The following is a 12,849-nucleotide window of genomic DNA, read 5'->3' as shown; positions in this document are numbered from 1 at the left end:
AGAGGTGTAGCACCAAAAGACAGAGATCTCTCAGTGTCACAGTGTGGAAAAGATGTTGGCAGGTCATTTGTATCTACTCAGGAGGGGTGGGGTTGAGCTGAGTCATCCTGTAAGAGTTTCCCAGGGTGTGGAATGCTAATGGCGGGAGGCTAATGGCGGGAATGCTAACGACCTGCCAACATCTTTTCCACACTGTGACACTGAGAGATCTCTGTCTTTTGGTGCTACACCTCTGAAGATGCCAGCCACAGCTGCTGGCGAAACATCAGGAACTACAATGCCAAGACCACGGCAATACAGCCCGGAAAACCCACAACAACCATCGTTCTCCGACCGTGAAAGCCTTCGACAATACAACTAGTTCATTTTCGCCTATTAACCTGTGCTGGAAGTGCAGTGAAGTGTCAAAAGTTGTGTGTCATTCGGCACTATGATCTAATGATACACTGGATAATTAAGTGCATAATTAAGGACTGGTTTGTGGTCCTTCCTTTGTTTGCATTAGGCTCCTGGCCTTTTTCTTTATTAGACCTTTACTCAACCCATTATATGCCCTGGGGAGCTTAATTCATAGATCCAATGGGATGACATTGAAGTTCAAGACTCAAATCCTCAAGATCAGGGCTGTCTTCACAGACTGCTATCAGAACAAACTTGGATTATTGCTTACACATGCAAACCTTGTATCTTGGGGTTGTGGCTACTATAGAGAAATGAGACTCTTACACAAAAGCTAGTACAACAAAAGCCACATATTCTGCTTTGTAGAGCAATAAACCAAGATAAACCAGTCTCACGGGACTATTAATTTTTACACGGGGCTGCAAAAAGTCTTTCTAGAGGCAGCTTCCTTTCCCCTTTAGGGCAGTAATTATATAGTGGATTTTTCTGTTAACCAAAGAATGAGACATGAATGGCATTTCTACACTAAGTTAACACTCAAACAAAATGGCATTTAGCTCTAAAAAGCCAAATGCATCCAAAAGTTGTCAGTGTCACTTAACAAATGGCCATCCATTCACATTACATTCCTCAGAGTATGATGTGCACTCCCAGAAGAGATTATTGGGCCAATTTTCAACAGGAACCTTCCCCTCCCCAGTCACATTTTGGATTTTCTATGTAAATTTAAGCCCAACAAAGTGTGAATATGAAGCAAATGCAATAGAGACACACCAAAGGTCAGTGCTTGATCACATGCGACCTGAGAAGTTAGCAATGAACAAGCAATGGGAGCAAGAAGAAAAATAAGCTGAATTCTCTCTCCAGAAGAAAGCTTGCACGGATGAGTATAAGTAGAACCCAGGGAGGGAGGTTACATCTGGTAAGTGGTTCTCACAACTTCTGACAAATTGCTGTGTCAACCACAAATATGTTTTCAAAATGGCGAATGTGATGACAGTTCTCTGCCGCACGTCGATGGATATCTGGAAAAAGGGGACCAGAAAGAAAAGTCCAGTTAAGTTTGGTGTTATATAAAACATTTTAGGAAGCAGAAATGTGGATAATTCAAGCATCTGAAAACAGAAGCACGAAAATTCTCTGGATGCAACAGGCAATGCAAATAGGTCACTGCCTGTAGCATTTAATAAAACACAAATCTCAAAAATCTGTTCTCCAACCAGAACAATCTACAGCAACCAAAACAATCTGCAGCAGTACATCAAAGTACTAACATAATACTAATAACAAGGTCAACATTGTGCCATCCAAATAAAGCCTTTAAGAGACTGAATAAAAAGCTAAACGCATTTCAACACTGAGTGGGAAAAGTTGCTGATGAAGACAATGCATCCGACTGAGACTGGTAGTGATTTGAAGTGGGGAATTATTCCCCTTTTTCCCCATTTCTGAAGCTGGGTGGGTCACATCCACCACCAACCATTTCATGCCAGCACTTTAGAAGGTTCCTTATTGATCTAAAAATGCCAATGAAAATATCTTGCAAATTGTTGGCTTCAGTCAGCACTGATAGTTGTTTGCCAGCTACTTCCACTCTTAGTTTTCAATGAATGAGGATACTTTTGATCCATCCAACAGTAAATGGGGGTGGGGAGTGGGAGTGGATAGGAGTTGCAGAAAAAAGAGAAATAACTGCCCTCTGCAAATCAGCATGAATCAAAAAGTGCAGCACACTGAAGTTCAAAAGTGATATTGGAGACTACATCAAATAGCAGCCAGCTTTTCCTTCTTCCTTACTTGATCTTTGAAAGACTTTTTGCCAATTCAACATTATCTGTTTTGCTTAGGCACTGCTGTCAGTGTAATAACAGTCGCAATATTTTGACAATACATTCCAATTCTTTCCTTTGTTACATAACCGTTATATAATACAGGTTTCCAAGTGCAGTACAGAGCGGACAGCATATGAAAGTCAATCTGTAATGAGAACTAAGGAAGCAGATTTGCTGAAGCCCTTTAAAACATCAGCATTAGCTAAAAACTAGTTGATAGCCTCACCAAATAAATAAACAGAAAAAAAATCTTTGCAGTGAGAACTCAAGAACGACATTTCTACAAGCCAAGTTGTAAGCCCCAAGAGTCTGGCAAAATAACGAAGGCTGAAGCATTAGCCATCAATGATCCACGTCACTCAATTGCCTAAGCTTAGAAGGGAGGTCCTTGCATCTGTGTTGCTGTGCAGAGCAACTGTTGTGACAGTAAAGTGCAATTCACTGGGAAGTCCTGATGTCCAAATCCCACCACGTTGAATGGGAACTGTGGGACAGAAAAGAACTCCAATTCAAGCAGGCTTTTTGGAGCGCTTCCTGGGGGATTGTTCTCACTTGAAAGGCCACAGTTCAGTGGCAGACATCATGGCTGGCCTGCAATAGGTCCCATGTACAGCTCCAGTTGCTTTCCATTAGCAAGGCTGGAAAAGATCACTGCATGAGACTCGGTCAACCTCTGCTTGTCAGAGTAGACAATATTGGCCTAGATGGACCAATGGGCTGATTTGGTATAAGGCAATGTCAGGTATTCAGCATAATTGTTCCCTAAAGGCCTTTAATTTCTCAATATAACAATAACATTCAATTTATATACCGCCCTTCAGGATGACCTAACACCCTCTCAGAGCAGTTTATAAAGTATGTCATTATTATCCCCACAACAATCACCCTGTGAGGTGGGTGGGGCTGAGAGAGCTCTGGAAAACTGTGACTGACCCAAGGTCACCCAGCTGGCTTCAAGTGGAGGAGTGGGGAATCAAACCCGGTTCTCCAGATTAGAGTTCTGCACTCTTAACCACTACACCAAACTGGCTCCCTTTAAAAAAAAAAAGATTGCCTTAATTCAGTCATCTCTAACATGGTGCCTGTCAATACATTTCGTGCAATCTACTTGCTTATTTCTTCCCCAAAGCAAAGAGCAAATCCTGGCTTTCCTGCACCTCATCAGAGTAGGAGATGGTTCAGAAGAGCAACGGAGGCATCACTTTTGCATTTATAGGCATGTTGCCTCCATCAGAGGAGGGCATTTGGATTGGAATGTTTGAACTTCCTACTGTTTTGTGATTGGACCCAGCCCATGTGGGCCCAATCTGTGACTACCCCCACCCATGGCATCATTTTGTTGTGGTGCCTACTACCCGCCCTCAAGATTCCAAAAGTATCTACAGGGTGAACAAGGCCAGGGAAGGCAGGCTACCTTAACTGGTGAATTTATCCTACTACGGTAATGATGTTAGTTTCTTTTTTTAAGGGCTGAAAGATATATCAGAAAAAATACCATTATAATAATATTCCTTATGAACACATATGGAGGTTCTATTATCAATTAAAGACATGGCACCAAATTGACACTCAAGTAGCAACCATTATAAAAAATAGCACCACAGGGTAGATTTATTCCAAAAATATCATCTTCTGCAAAAGCACAGAAGTCAACTGTGCTACTGGAAAAAGAGAGAAGTTACTCTAAATTCACAGCATCAGTCAGCAAAGAAGCACACAACTAAAGCAAATCCAAAGACGTCCTTACGTCTCCTTGAAGTTCTACGCTTCAGCCTATACGTTTCTTTGCCACGGCACAGGTGATAAATGAAGGAGCCAAGCTGGTCCATGTCAGTGATGTGCTCAGTTACTATCATCTCCTCCTGGATTATGTAGGTTTGTGGCAGGTACACCCCTTTCTGAAATCACAGAAATTGAAAGCACAGAATTTGGAGAATTTCCAGTTCAGCAAGATAAATTGATGGCATTTCAGTTTCAGAAAAACAAAACATCCCCTTAGTTAGAGTTCCACACGTTCTTTCATTCTTTGGAAATCATTTACTAGAACTTCAAGATCTGAGCCAAAGAATAGCCATACATTTTTGTCACCTAAGGATTACCTTGCAAAACTAGTGCAGCGTAGCAGGATATCAGAGTGTTCAGATACAAGTAATGATTACTGGGCAACACATTCTTTTAAGGCAATTTTTTTGATCTGGCATTGGTGATCTCCTCACAAATGGGCATTCTTAATCCTTTAAACATGAAGGGACAAAAAAGGGTAGACCCAGAGTGCCCCCTCTACCTTTCTGCCTTGACTGGTCAACCAATGTTGTGCCCAGTCTCTCTACCCAGCCCCAAATCAGCTTATAAATTCATGCTTTAAGGCATGAGAGCAGTACTTTTGTTACTGTACCCCACATCCATAAACACACTGGTGCATATGCAACCTCTAAGTTAGCAGTGAATGGTTAGCTACTCTTCTAAGAGCTTTAGGCTTGGATTGCATCCCTACTGTAGGAGTGACAGCTTTCCTCATCTCAAGTGCTTCTTGCTAATATTACTCGGGTGGCACAGGTGCCTTGTTTGGAAGCCCTTAAGCCTAAGGATTTAATAACAGCTTTCATGCAGAGCTGCCTTTCACATTCAACTCACTGTACATTATAACCTTATGCTCATTACCCACTGTCATTTTAAACCATCTGAGCAATCAAAGTACATTGGCCTGAAAGGCTGATCGGAAAGGGCTATGTCAGATTTTCACTCCACCCACTCAAGCTCACAGGCCACACAGGCAACCACCAAGTCCGTCACAGGTTCATCCATTTACTAGACACTCTCCTCCCTCCCCTTGCAGAAAATTGACTTACACAAAGCAGACCATAAGCAGAAAGTTCCAACTGAGATCCCAGCAGAACAGTATCAGATAGTTCCATGGGACTAAGCAAGACATGCCACCTGCATGCCTCCTCCCCACTTCCTGGCTCAATGATTATCTCCTGAGATATTAGAAAACTCCAAGGGAACAAGCTATAAGCACACTGCTATGCTGCTGTGTGGGCAAGGCAGGCTAAATCAATACACTCTTGTAGAATATTTCTGTCTCAGTCTATTAGTTGCTTCGCAGACATTAACACAACAGTTCTACAAAAGTTAAGTTATTGATTCATCTGCATTAAAGAAGCAGACAAAGAGAGAGACTGACTATACAATTACAAGCTACATGCATTATGTTAAGAGATCCGGATGCATTTTGTCTCCGGTGTACAGGGAAAAGACCATACTTTTTTGTTCATTAGTATCTACAGAAGCAATAGAGACTAAACATCCTCGACTCAGGGTCTGGGGGAAGGCAAGAATGCCACTTTCAGATGGATGAGTGTAGATTACTCCCACCCACCTGTCCACCTCACATTTCAGAACATACATGATTATTCTTCAGGAGTGCCTATATTAAAAAATAGAGGCAGTAACCACAGCAAAAGTTCATAAAACCCAAGGCTTTTTTTTTTTGGAAACTTAATATATTCAAGAGCAGATTTAACTCAAGATTTAATCTTGAACGTTCTTTGAGCCTTGATGGAACTGTACCCCATGCAGTGTTGAATCATCCCCTCCACTCCAAGAAAATCCAAATGTGGCATCCCCAGAAGACAACTGACTCTGTTCTCCAACCTTTTGTAAGAGATTGAAGAAGTAACACTACAGCTTTAAAGCCTCTGTAACAGGAAAGGACAAACATCTAAAGATGATTAAGCACTGAATGATTTCCACTGGAAACCCTTAACAACTAGCTGGACCCAATAGTTTCCAACAACTAAGTATCTAGGTCAGGGTTTTATCAGCATAATGTAATTGATCAGGGTCATTACATTGAGGCACTGAGCAGAATGCTGGGACAGAGACGATCCCCGCTTGGCTCTTAAGTTCATTGAGTGTCCCCGAGCATATCACTCTCTCTCTCTCTCATCCTAATCTACCCGCACTTCATGAGCTCTGTTAAAAAAACAACAACAAAAAACAAGGAACATAAGAAGAGCCCTGCTAGATCAGACCAGTGGTCCATCTAGTCCAAATTTTCAACTGTATTGAACCTCATTCGCCACTGTGTTGTTTGTCCACTCACCCAACTGGTGTAGATCTTCCTGGAGCTCTTCACCATCAGCTTTGGTTTTCACCACCCTGAACAATTCTGTGTCATCTACACACTTGGCCACTACACTGTTTACCCCCAATTCCAAATCATTTATGAACAAATGAAATAACACTGGTCCTAATACAGCTCCTTGTGGGACCCTGCTGTTCAGTTCCCTCCACTGTGAGAACTGTCCATTTATTCTTATACTCCACTTCCTGTCATTTAATAACAACAACATTCAATTTATATACCACCCTTCAGGATGATATAACACCCACTCAGAATGGTTTACAAAGTATGTTATTATTATCCCTACAACAATCACCCTGTGAGGTGGGTGGGGCTGAGAGAACTCCTAGAAGCTGTGACTGACCCAAGGTCACCCAGCTGGCTTCAAGTGGAGGAGTGGGAATCAAACTCGGTTCTCCAGATTAGAGTCCTGTGCTCCTAACCACTACACCAAATTTAACCAATTTTTTAATCCCTAAGGGGGCTAATCCTTTTATCCCATGACTGCTTATCTTACTTGGGAGTCTATGGCCAGGTACCCTGTCAAAAGCCCTTTGCAAGTCAAAGTATATAATGTCTACAAGACCACCCTTCTCCACATTTTTTAACCAACTCCACAAGTTTGATGAGGCAGGATTTCTCTTTGCAGAGCCACGCAAATGTTCCCTCAGCATCAAGGGGCTGGGGGCAAAACCATGTTTGCTTCTCTGAGCATCATGGATGAAGGGCAGAATAAATATATAACATACGCGTAACATAAAAAGCCCTTTAATGAAGGAGGGGTGAGATGGTAGAAAAGGAAAACATCTGGAAAGAGAGAAAAGGATTTTCAACATGAAGAATTAATCATGCAGAAAAAACCTAGGGTAAACAAATGGGGGAGGGGATAAGAAAAAAATACTTAGCAACAGAAATAAAAGCAAACAATTCCACCCCTCCCCCAATTTGTCATGTGATTATTACATTATCTTCATGGGGAAATGACCTTGTGTGTGCGTGTGCAAACAATGGCCCATCTCAAAAATAGTTCCTAACTCCAAACCACTTTAGGACAAGAAGATTCTCAAAGTGAGGTGGAAGCTTCCATTCAACACATCTACTAGAGCAGCTAATTTTACTTTGAAAAGATGAGAACAAAAGACTCAAGCTATAACTAGCAGACAATATATTCTAAACACTGCTTATTCCTAAGCATTTATTTCATCTAGATACACTCTGTTTTGTATTTCAGAAGTGGCTTCAACATTAGAACGTTGAAAAACTGTTTTGCTCTTATAAGACTGATGTAAGCTCTCGAAACACAGCAATGAGTACTGAGAGTGAATTAATAATTCATATTTGGTTCATTTTCTGAGTGAATAATACTGCAATACTAAACAGAGACCCTTCTAAGCAAAGTCTTTTCAATAGACTTAGCAGGATGTAAGTAACTCCACTTAAGATTGCATTGTAAATATTGGATTTGATGAAAATGTCTTTCAAGCTGGATAATATGCAGAACTTACCATGTTCTAGAATTTCACAAGATAATACTGTGATAAAATTAACTACAGCAGTAGCTTGGCAGCAGTAGTTGATAACTTTACATCAAAATTGAAAGAGCTGTTCCATTCAGAGCAACCATAGTGATGCAAGTTCACCAGTTCTGTGTTATTCTGGGCAGATATAGCACTATTTTGATAAAAGATAGTGCATGAAATAAAATGAATCGAATGCTCAGCTTCAATACTTGCAGGTCTTCACAGAGTTAAGGTTAATTATTTTCCACAAAATGTTCCACCAGCATTCAAACCAAACAGCATGCTTGAGTTGAATGTTTTTGCATGTTTTTAGAGTTCTTAAATCATCAGCACTGTCTGTTTCATGGAGCAGTAATGTGCTTCACTTTATAATACAGTCTTGGTTCACTTCTTTAGGGAAAAGAAACCAACAGAGGAAAACACTATTGATGAATGCAATGTAATTTGCAACATATGTTAAAATAACTCGCTGTTGCTGGATTCCCGCTAGAAGAGAGCAGTTGACACCAAACAAAAAGCGGCAAAATAAATTAATAGAATTTAACATTATGGGAGGCTGCAATGTTGAAATGATTTTAGAAAGATGGGACAGTTTTAGGGTGGATAGTAAATAAGCAGAGGCACTACATAATTCCAGAAGCACAGAACAGGTTAAGCAGGAGCTGAGCAACAGATCTGCAGTAGGAACCCACTTCCCATCGCTCTGTGTCATGCATGTACACTTGTACCCTCCTTTGGGGAGAGTGCCCTCCCAAACAGGGACAGCATAACTGTGGTAGACTGGACCTTACCTAATGCATTTTGAAAGCAGAATTTGGGTTCTCAAGTTGGAAGCTTGGGTACAGAATTAACAAGCTTCTCATCTATAGGATAACATCAGAAGAAACCTGGAGTATTCCACATCTAGACCTGCATAGCCTCAGTAGCTGATTGCACTTTAATAGTATGGATAATAGGATTTTGAGCACGAGACACTTTAATTGATGGGTTGGAGTATGTATGACGCCTGTAAGTTGAAGTTGTAGTTGTATTGCACTATGTGGTATGAGTCCTGGCTATACAATAAGAGCTAATTCAATAAATGTATTGTTAACTGCATGAGTGAGGATAAGACTTTAACTATACACGGATAATTTTGTCTGGTTATAGCCTCAGTAGGCCAGCTATATTATGCACTTTCCAGTGGTTGGGTTGATACCAACTAGCTTTTCTGTGTGTGAAAAAGGAGGAGGGTTCCTCTTTGGCAACCACAAAAGGGCTATCCTAAGAATTATGGAGTCTGCACACAAAAAAGCCATATGAGACAGAGACTATAGCATGAAAGGAAAGTGGGTATGATTGTGTCAAAAAAGCTGACTGAATCCAACTCATGTATTGGGACCCAAGTCTTTTTGTTAAAGGAATGAGCCTTGGATGTCTTTGAGTTTGTACCCTCCCCCTACCTCCCCCCCCCCCCCTTGTGCATGGCTTGGAAGACTTCCTAGTTTCCAACTAACCACAGTTTATTGTGATTTCCAAATTGGACATCATGACCAACTGTTTTTTGGTCTTAAACCAAGATTCCAAACTAAACCAAAAACAAACCCAAGTTTGACAATCTGGATGTCAAAGCAAACTGTGCTTTGCTGGGATTGCCATTATTGTTCCAGGAGCTGAAATGTTATTAAAAATGTTTAAACAGACATACCTTCACATTAATGAGAAGCTCCCAGAAGCTCTGAGGTGGCATAACAATAGTGGTGTTCAGCTCAATGACGTAGCATTTATCAAGGGCTATGTCATGGTATGCTGTCAACCCCTAAAACCAAGACACAAAGAACGGGCTTAAAATGGATGCAGATTCACGCAGAAAAATACAGCAGGGGCATATTCAATTTTTGCAAAAAAGAATTTTACTTTGTCATGCCTGGACCTTTCAGACCTATGTTGAGGTTCATTATACACCACATTCAAATTTCCTTCATCTACATTCAAATTTTCTTCATCTAAAATTGGATATTAGCATTTGATGCTCATGGAAGGCAATTATCTAGCAGTGTCTTCTGCCGCACACAACCAGGCATCTGAGAGGAAATGGGCTGCTGAGGAGATCTGTCTCCTGCACCTTTAATGGAACACTCAAGAGGAGCTTTATTACTGGAGAAGCAAGTGAGTTCTCCAGCCAAAGTGCTTTCTTCCATCATGCAGCCTGGAGGATGGCTCTCAACCTTGACTCAACTGCAGTCAGCCTCTTGTAATTGTGAAACCCATTTCTCTGAGAAATCCAGCTTATGCAAGCAAACCCAGCAACAAGTGGAGTTTAAGTGCAGCTCATGGTGACACCTGAACACCATCAGAGTCAAAGTTCTGAAGATGGCTTTATTTATTTATTTATTTATTTCAAATTTCTATTCGGCCCTTCCCGCGAGTGGGCTCAGGGCGGATAACAACATATTAAAATGCAATAAAAATTCATCTGCATTAAAACATCATTAAAACAACAGTGGAGGTTCTGAGGAAGGAGACAAAGCACTAGGAATGGCCCTTCCCCCACCGCACCTAGAGTGTAACATTAGAAAAGGAACTTGCACAAACCTAGCATGCAAGTTCCGTTTAGAGCATCACTTTGGCATCTCAGAAAGAGGAAGCACAACTCACTTGTGCCCACCCCATCCCTTTCTGCTTCATGTTCCAGCCTTCAGCCTGTAGCTATCACAATAACCATGTCCCATTTCTAATTTCTTACCCGCTGAAAATCATGGATAATATCCGCAGGATCACTTTCACCAAAGTGAGGCATTGGGATTTTGATCTGTTCATAGTCCTCCTCAAGATAAATCTTCACATCCTCATGCAGTTCCAGCTGTCCCCTTAACTGTGAGTAGGAGTGGTCTTGATAGATAACTCCACAATGGAAGAGGTTTTCTGAGTAAGTCTGTGAAAATGAAATACAGGTCATCAGAAACTTGCATCACTGCAGCCTTTGCTTCAAAAGCTAGAGGGAAAGCTCTCCAGCAGTTTAAGAGCACATCAAGATGGCAGCTGCCTGAACTCTCCGCAGAGGGCTTGCCTTCTAAACTGGGCAACAGAATAACTCTCGAAAAAGCAGTTTTATCCCAGGCTTTCTATACCTATGAGTCACCCTTGCTACCAACTATGGTAGGGCCAATTAATTCTTGTTTTGTTCCCATTCTCCTCTTTTGCAACACTGCAGAAGACAACAACTGCATTTAAAGGACATCTCTACAGGTGACAAACCTAACGCAACCTCTCCTTTGGCTATTGTGTTTACACCAACAGTAGGCATACTCAATGCAAGAGAGGAATCCTGCCACATGCCATCTCCCCCTGCTTGCTAGAATCTACAAATCAACCCACTAATCAAAAGAGTAAGAGGTAAAGAATGACAGATGCACTGGAGATCTCAATTTGATCCAGAACTCACCAAAACTCTAGTTCAAGAACTCTTTTTCCACAGTGCAAAGTAATATTAAGCAAGGAGACATTTGGTCACATGTAGAAATCAAAAGCACTTCCTCACCAATGGGTAATTAATTACATAAAACAAATCCAAAGTAAATTAAGGGTTGCTGGTTCCAGAAAAAGACTTTCAGGAGCCAACACTTTTCAGACATTCTGATCACAAACTGGTAATATGCTGAGTGCCTTTAATTTGCTATGTGAACATAAATGTAGAGTCAGAACTCCTACTGTAGTCAACAGAATCAAGGAAGTGTGTATAAGACTGCAGCATGAATAAGATGTGGTTTACTTGGGGGGAAATTTATATGTGGAGGGTGGAGAAAGCTCCAGTCTTTTCTCTCATTTTTTTCAGCAATGAGCACCCTTCTACTTCTCACAGCCAGAGAAAGGAATGAAGGGTAACAGTTTCCTCCCTTACACTCATCTCTTCATTCTGCAGCAGCGAGATCTCATTGTGAGATACATACCTGTGGGAATTCTCTTTTTTTGATTTGCCTCTCTTAACTCTAACAAAAAGCAGCTACCTTCTCCTGAATCTGAAGGGTAGGGCTAAATGCCCTCAATGAAAGGGGTATGTGCAAAAAACTCCCCACTTTGGATTCATTCTAAATGGTGAGAGGTGGGTGGAGGTTTTAATTATAGTAGTTTATGTGGGCCTTGGTAGCCATTAGATTTCTTCCTCTGTGACAATCCCTGACTGGTCAAGTTAATGACAATGTGGCATCGTAACCAATATCCACTGACAGACCAATCCTCCATAGATCTGTCTATTCCCTTTTAACTTCTTCTAAGCCAGTGGGCCCCCACTAGACATGGGCACGAACAGCATTACGAATGCAAAAAAGCCCACGAACAGCCTGTTTGGCTGTTTGTGAACAGGCTGTTCGTAAGGCCCCATTCCAAACAAACAGGTGGTCGTTGCAAGCCTCGTTCGTTGCTGAATTGTTGCTGTTCGTCAAGCAAGACAGTCTGGCACCTGCAATCAATTCCCATGGCAACTCAGGCAGGGATTGTCTGAACTCCTGCTGTTGCCCTGGAAACCTGGAATCAAATATTCCTGAATCTATTTGTATAGCTTCAGGAAACTTCAGAGTTTAAATGCTTGTTTCCGTGCCGCTGCTCAGTGGCACGGAAAGGGGCATTTAAACCCCTGAATCAGCTGCTCGTCAGGGGCTTCCCCTACAAGCGGCTGAGTGCCGGCTTCCCCTCTCCTGGTGTGAGAGGGATGGGGAGAATCTCCCCACCCCTCTCGCACCAGGTCGCAGCGGCCCAGTGGCGCCAGCTCTTCCAGTGCTGAGAGGGATGGGAAGATTCTCTCCCCTCCCACCCGGAGAGCTGGTGCCGCCGGGCTTCTTCTGCTCAATGTTAGAGGGACTAGGAGATTCTCCTCAACCCTCTGACACCATGCAGAAGCAGCCCGGCACGCTCGCTCTCCCAGTGGGAGGGGGGAGAATCTCTACGTCCCTCTCAGCACCGGGAGAGCCGGCGCCACGTGGCTTCTTCTGCT

At 42.1% G+C, this 12,849-nt stretch overlaps 1 protein-coding gene across 1 annotated transcript in view; it reads right to left on the bottom strand.

The window, feature by feature from the left end:
- Window positions 1-281: 281 nt before the first annotated feature.
- Window positions 282-12,849, bottom strand: part of ITM2C (integral membrane protein 2C) — a 40,982-nt gene continuing 28,414 nt past the window's right edge. Inside the window, exons 3-6 of the mRNA XM_054983321.1 lie at window positions 10,606-10,794; window positions 9,568-9,678; window positions 3,982-4,132; window positions 282-1,427 (exon numbers count right to left, since the gene is read on the bottom strand). Of these exons, the coding sequence (XP_054839296.1) occupies window positions 1,336-1,427; window positions 3,982-4,132; window positions 9,568-9,678; window positions 10,606-10,794 (543 nt within the window). The 3' untranslated portion in view covers window positions 282-1,335. The remainder of the gene's footprint in view (window positions 1,428-3,981; window positions 4,133-9,567; window positions 9,679-10,605; window positions 10,795-12,849) is intronic.

Source organism: Eublepharis macularius, chromosome 6, assembly GCF_028583425.1.
Source record: "Eublepharis macularius isolate TG4126 chromosome 6, MPM_Emac_v1.0, whole genome shotgun sequence".
Taxonomy (NCBI): domain Eukaryota; kingdom Metazoa; phylum Chordata; class Lepidosauria; order Squamata; family Eublepharidae; genus Eublepharis; species Eublepharis macularius.
This window is presented reverse-complemented; position numbering and strand designations above follow the sequence as displayed.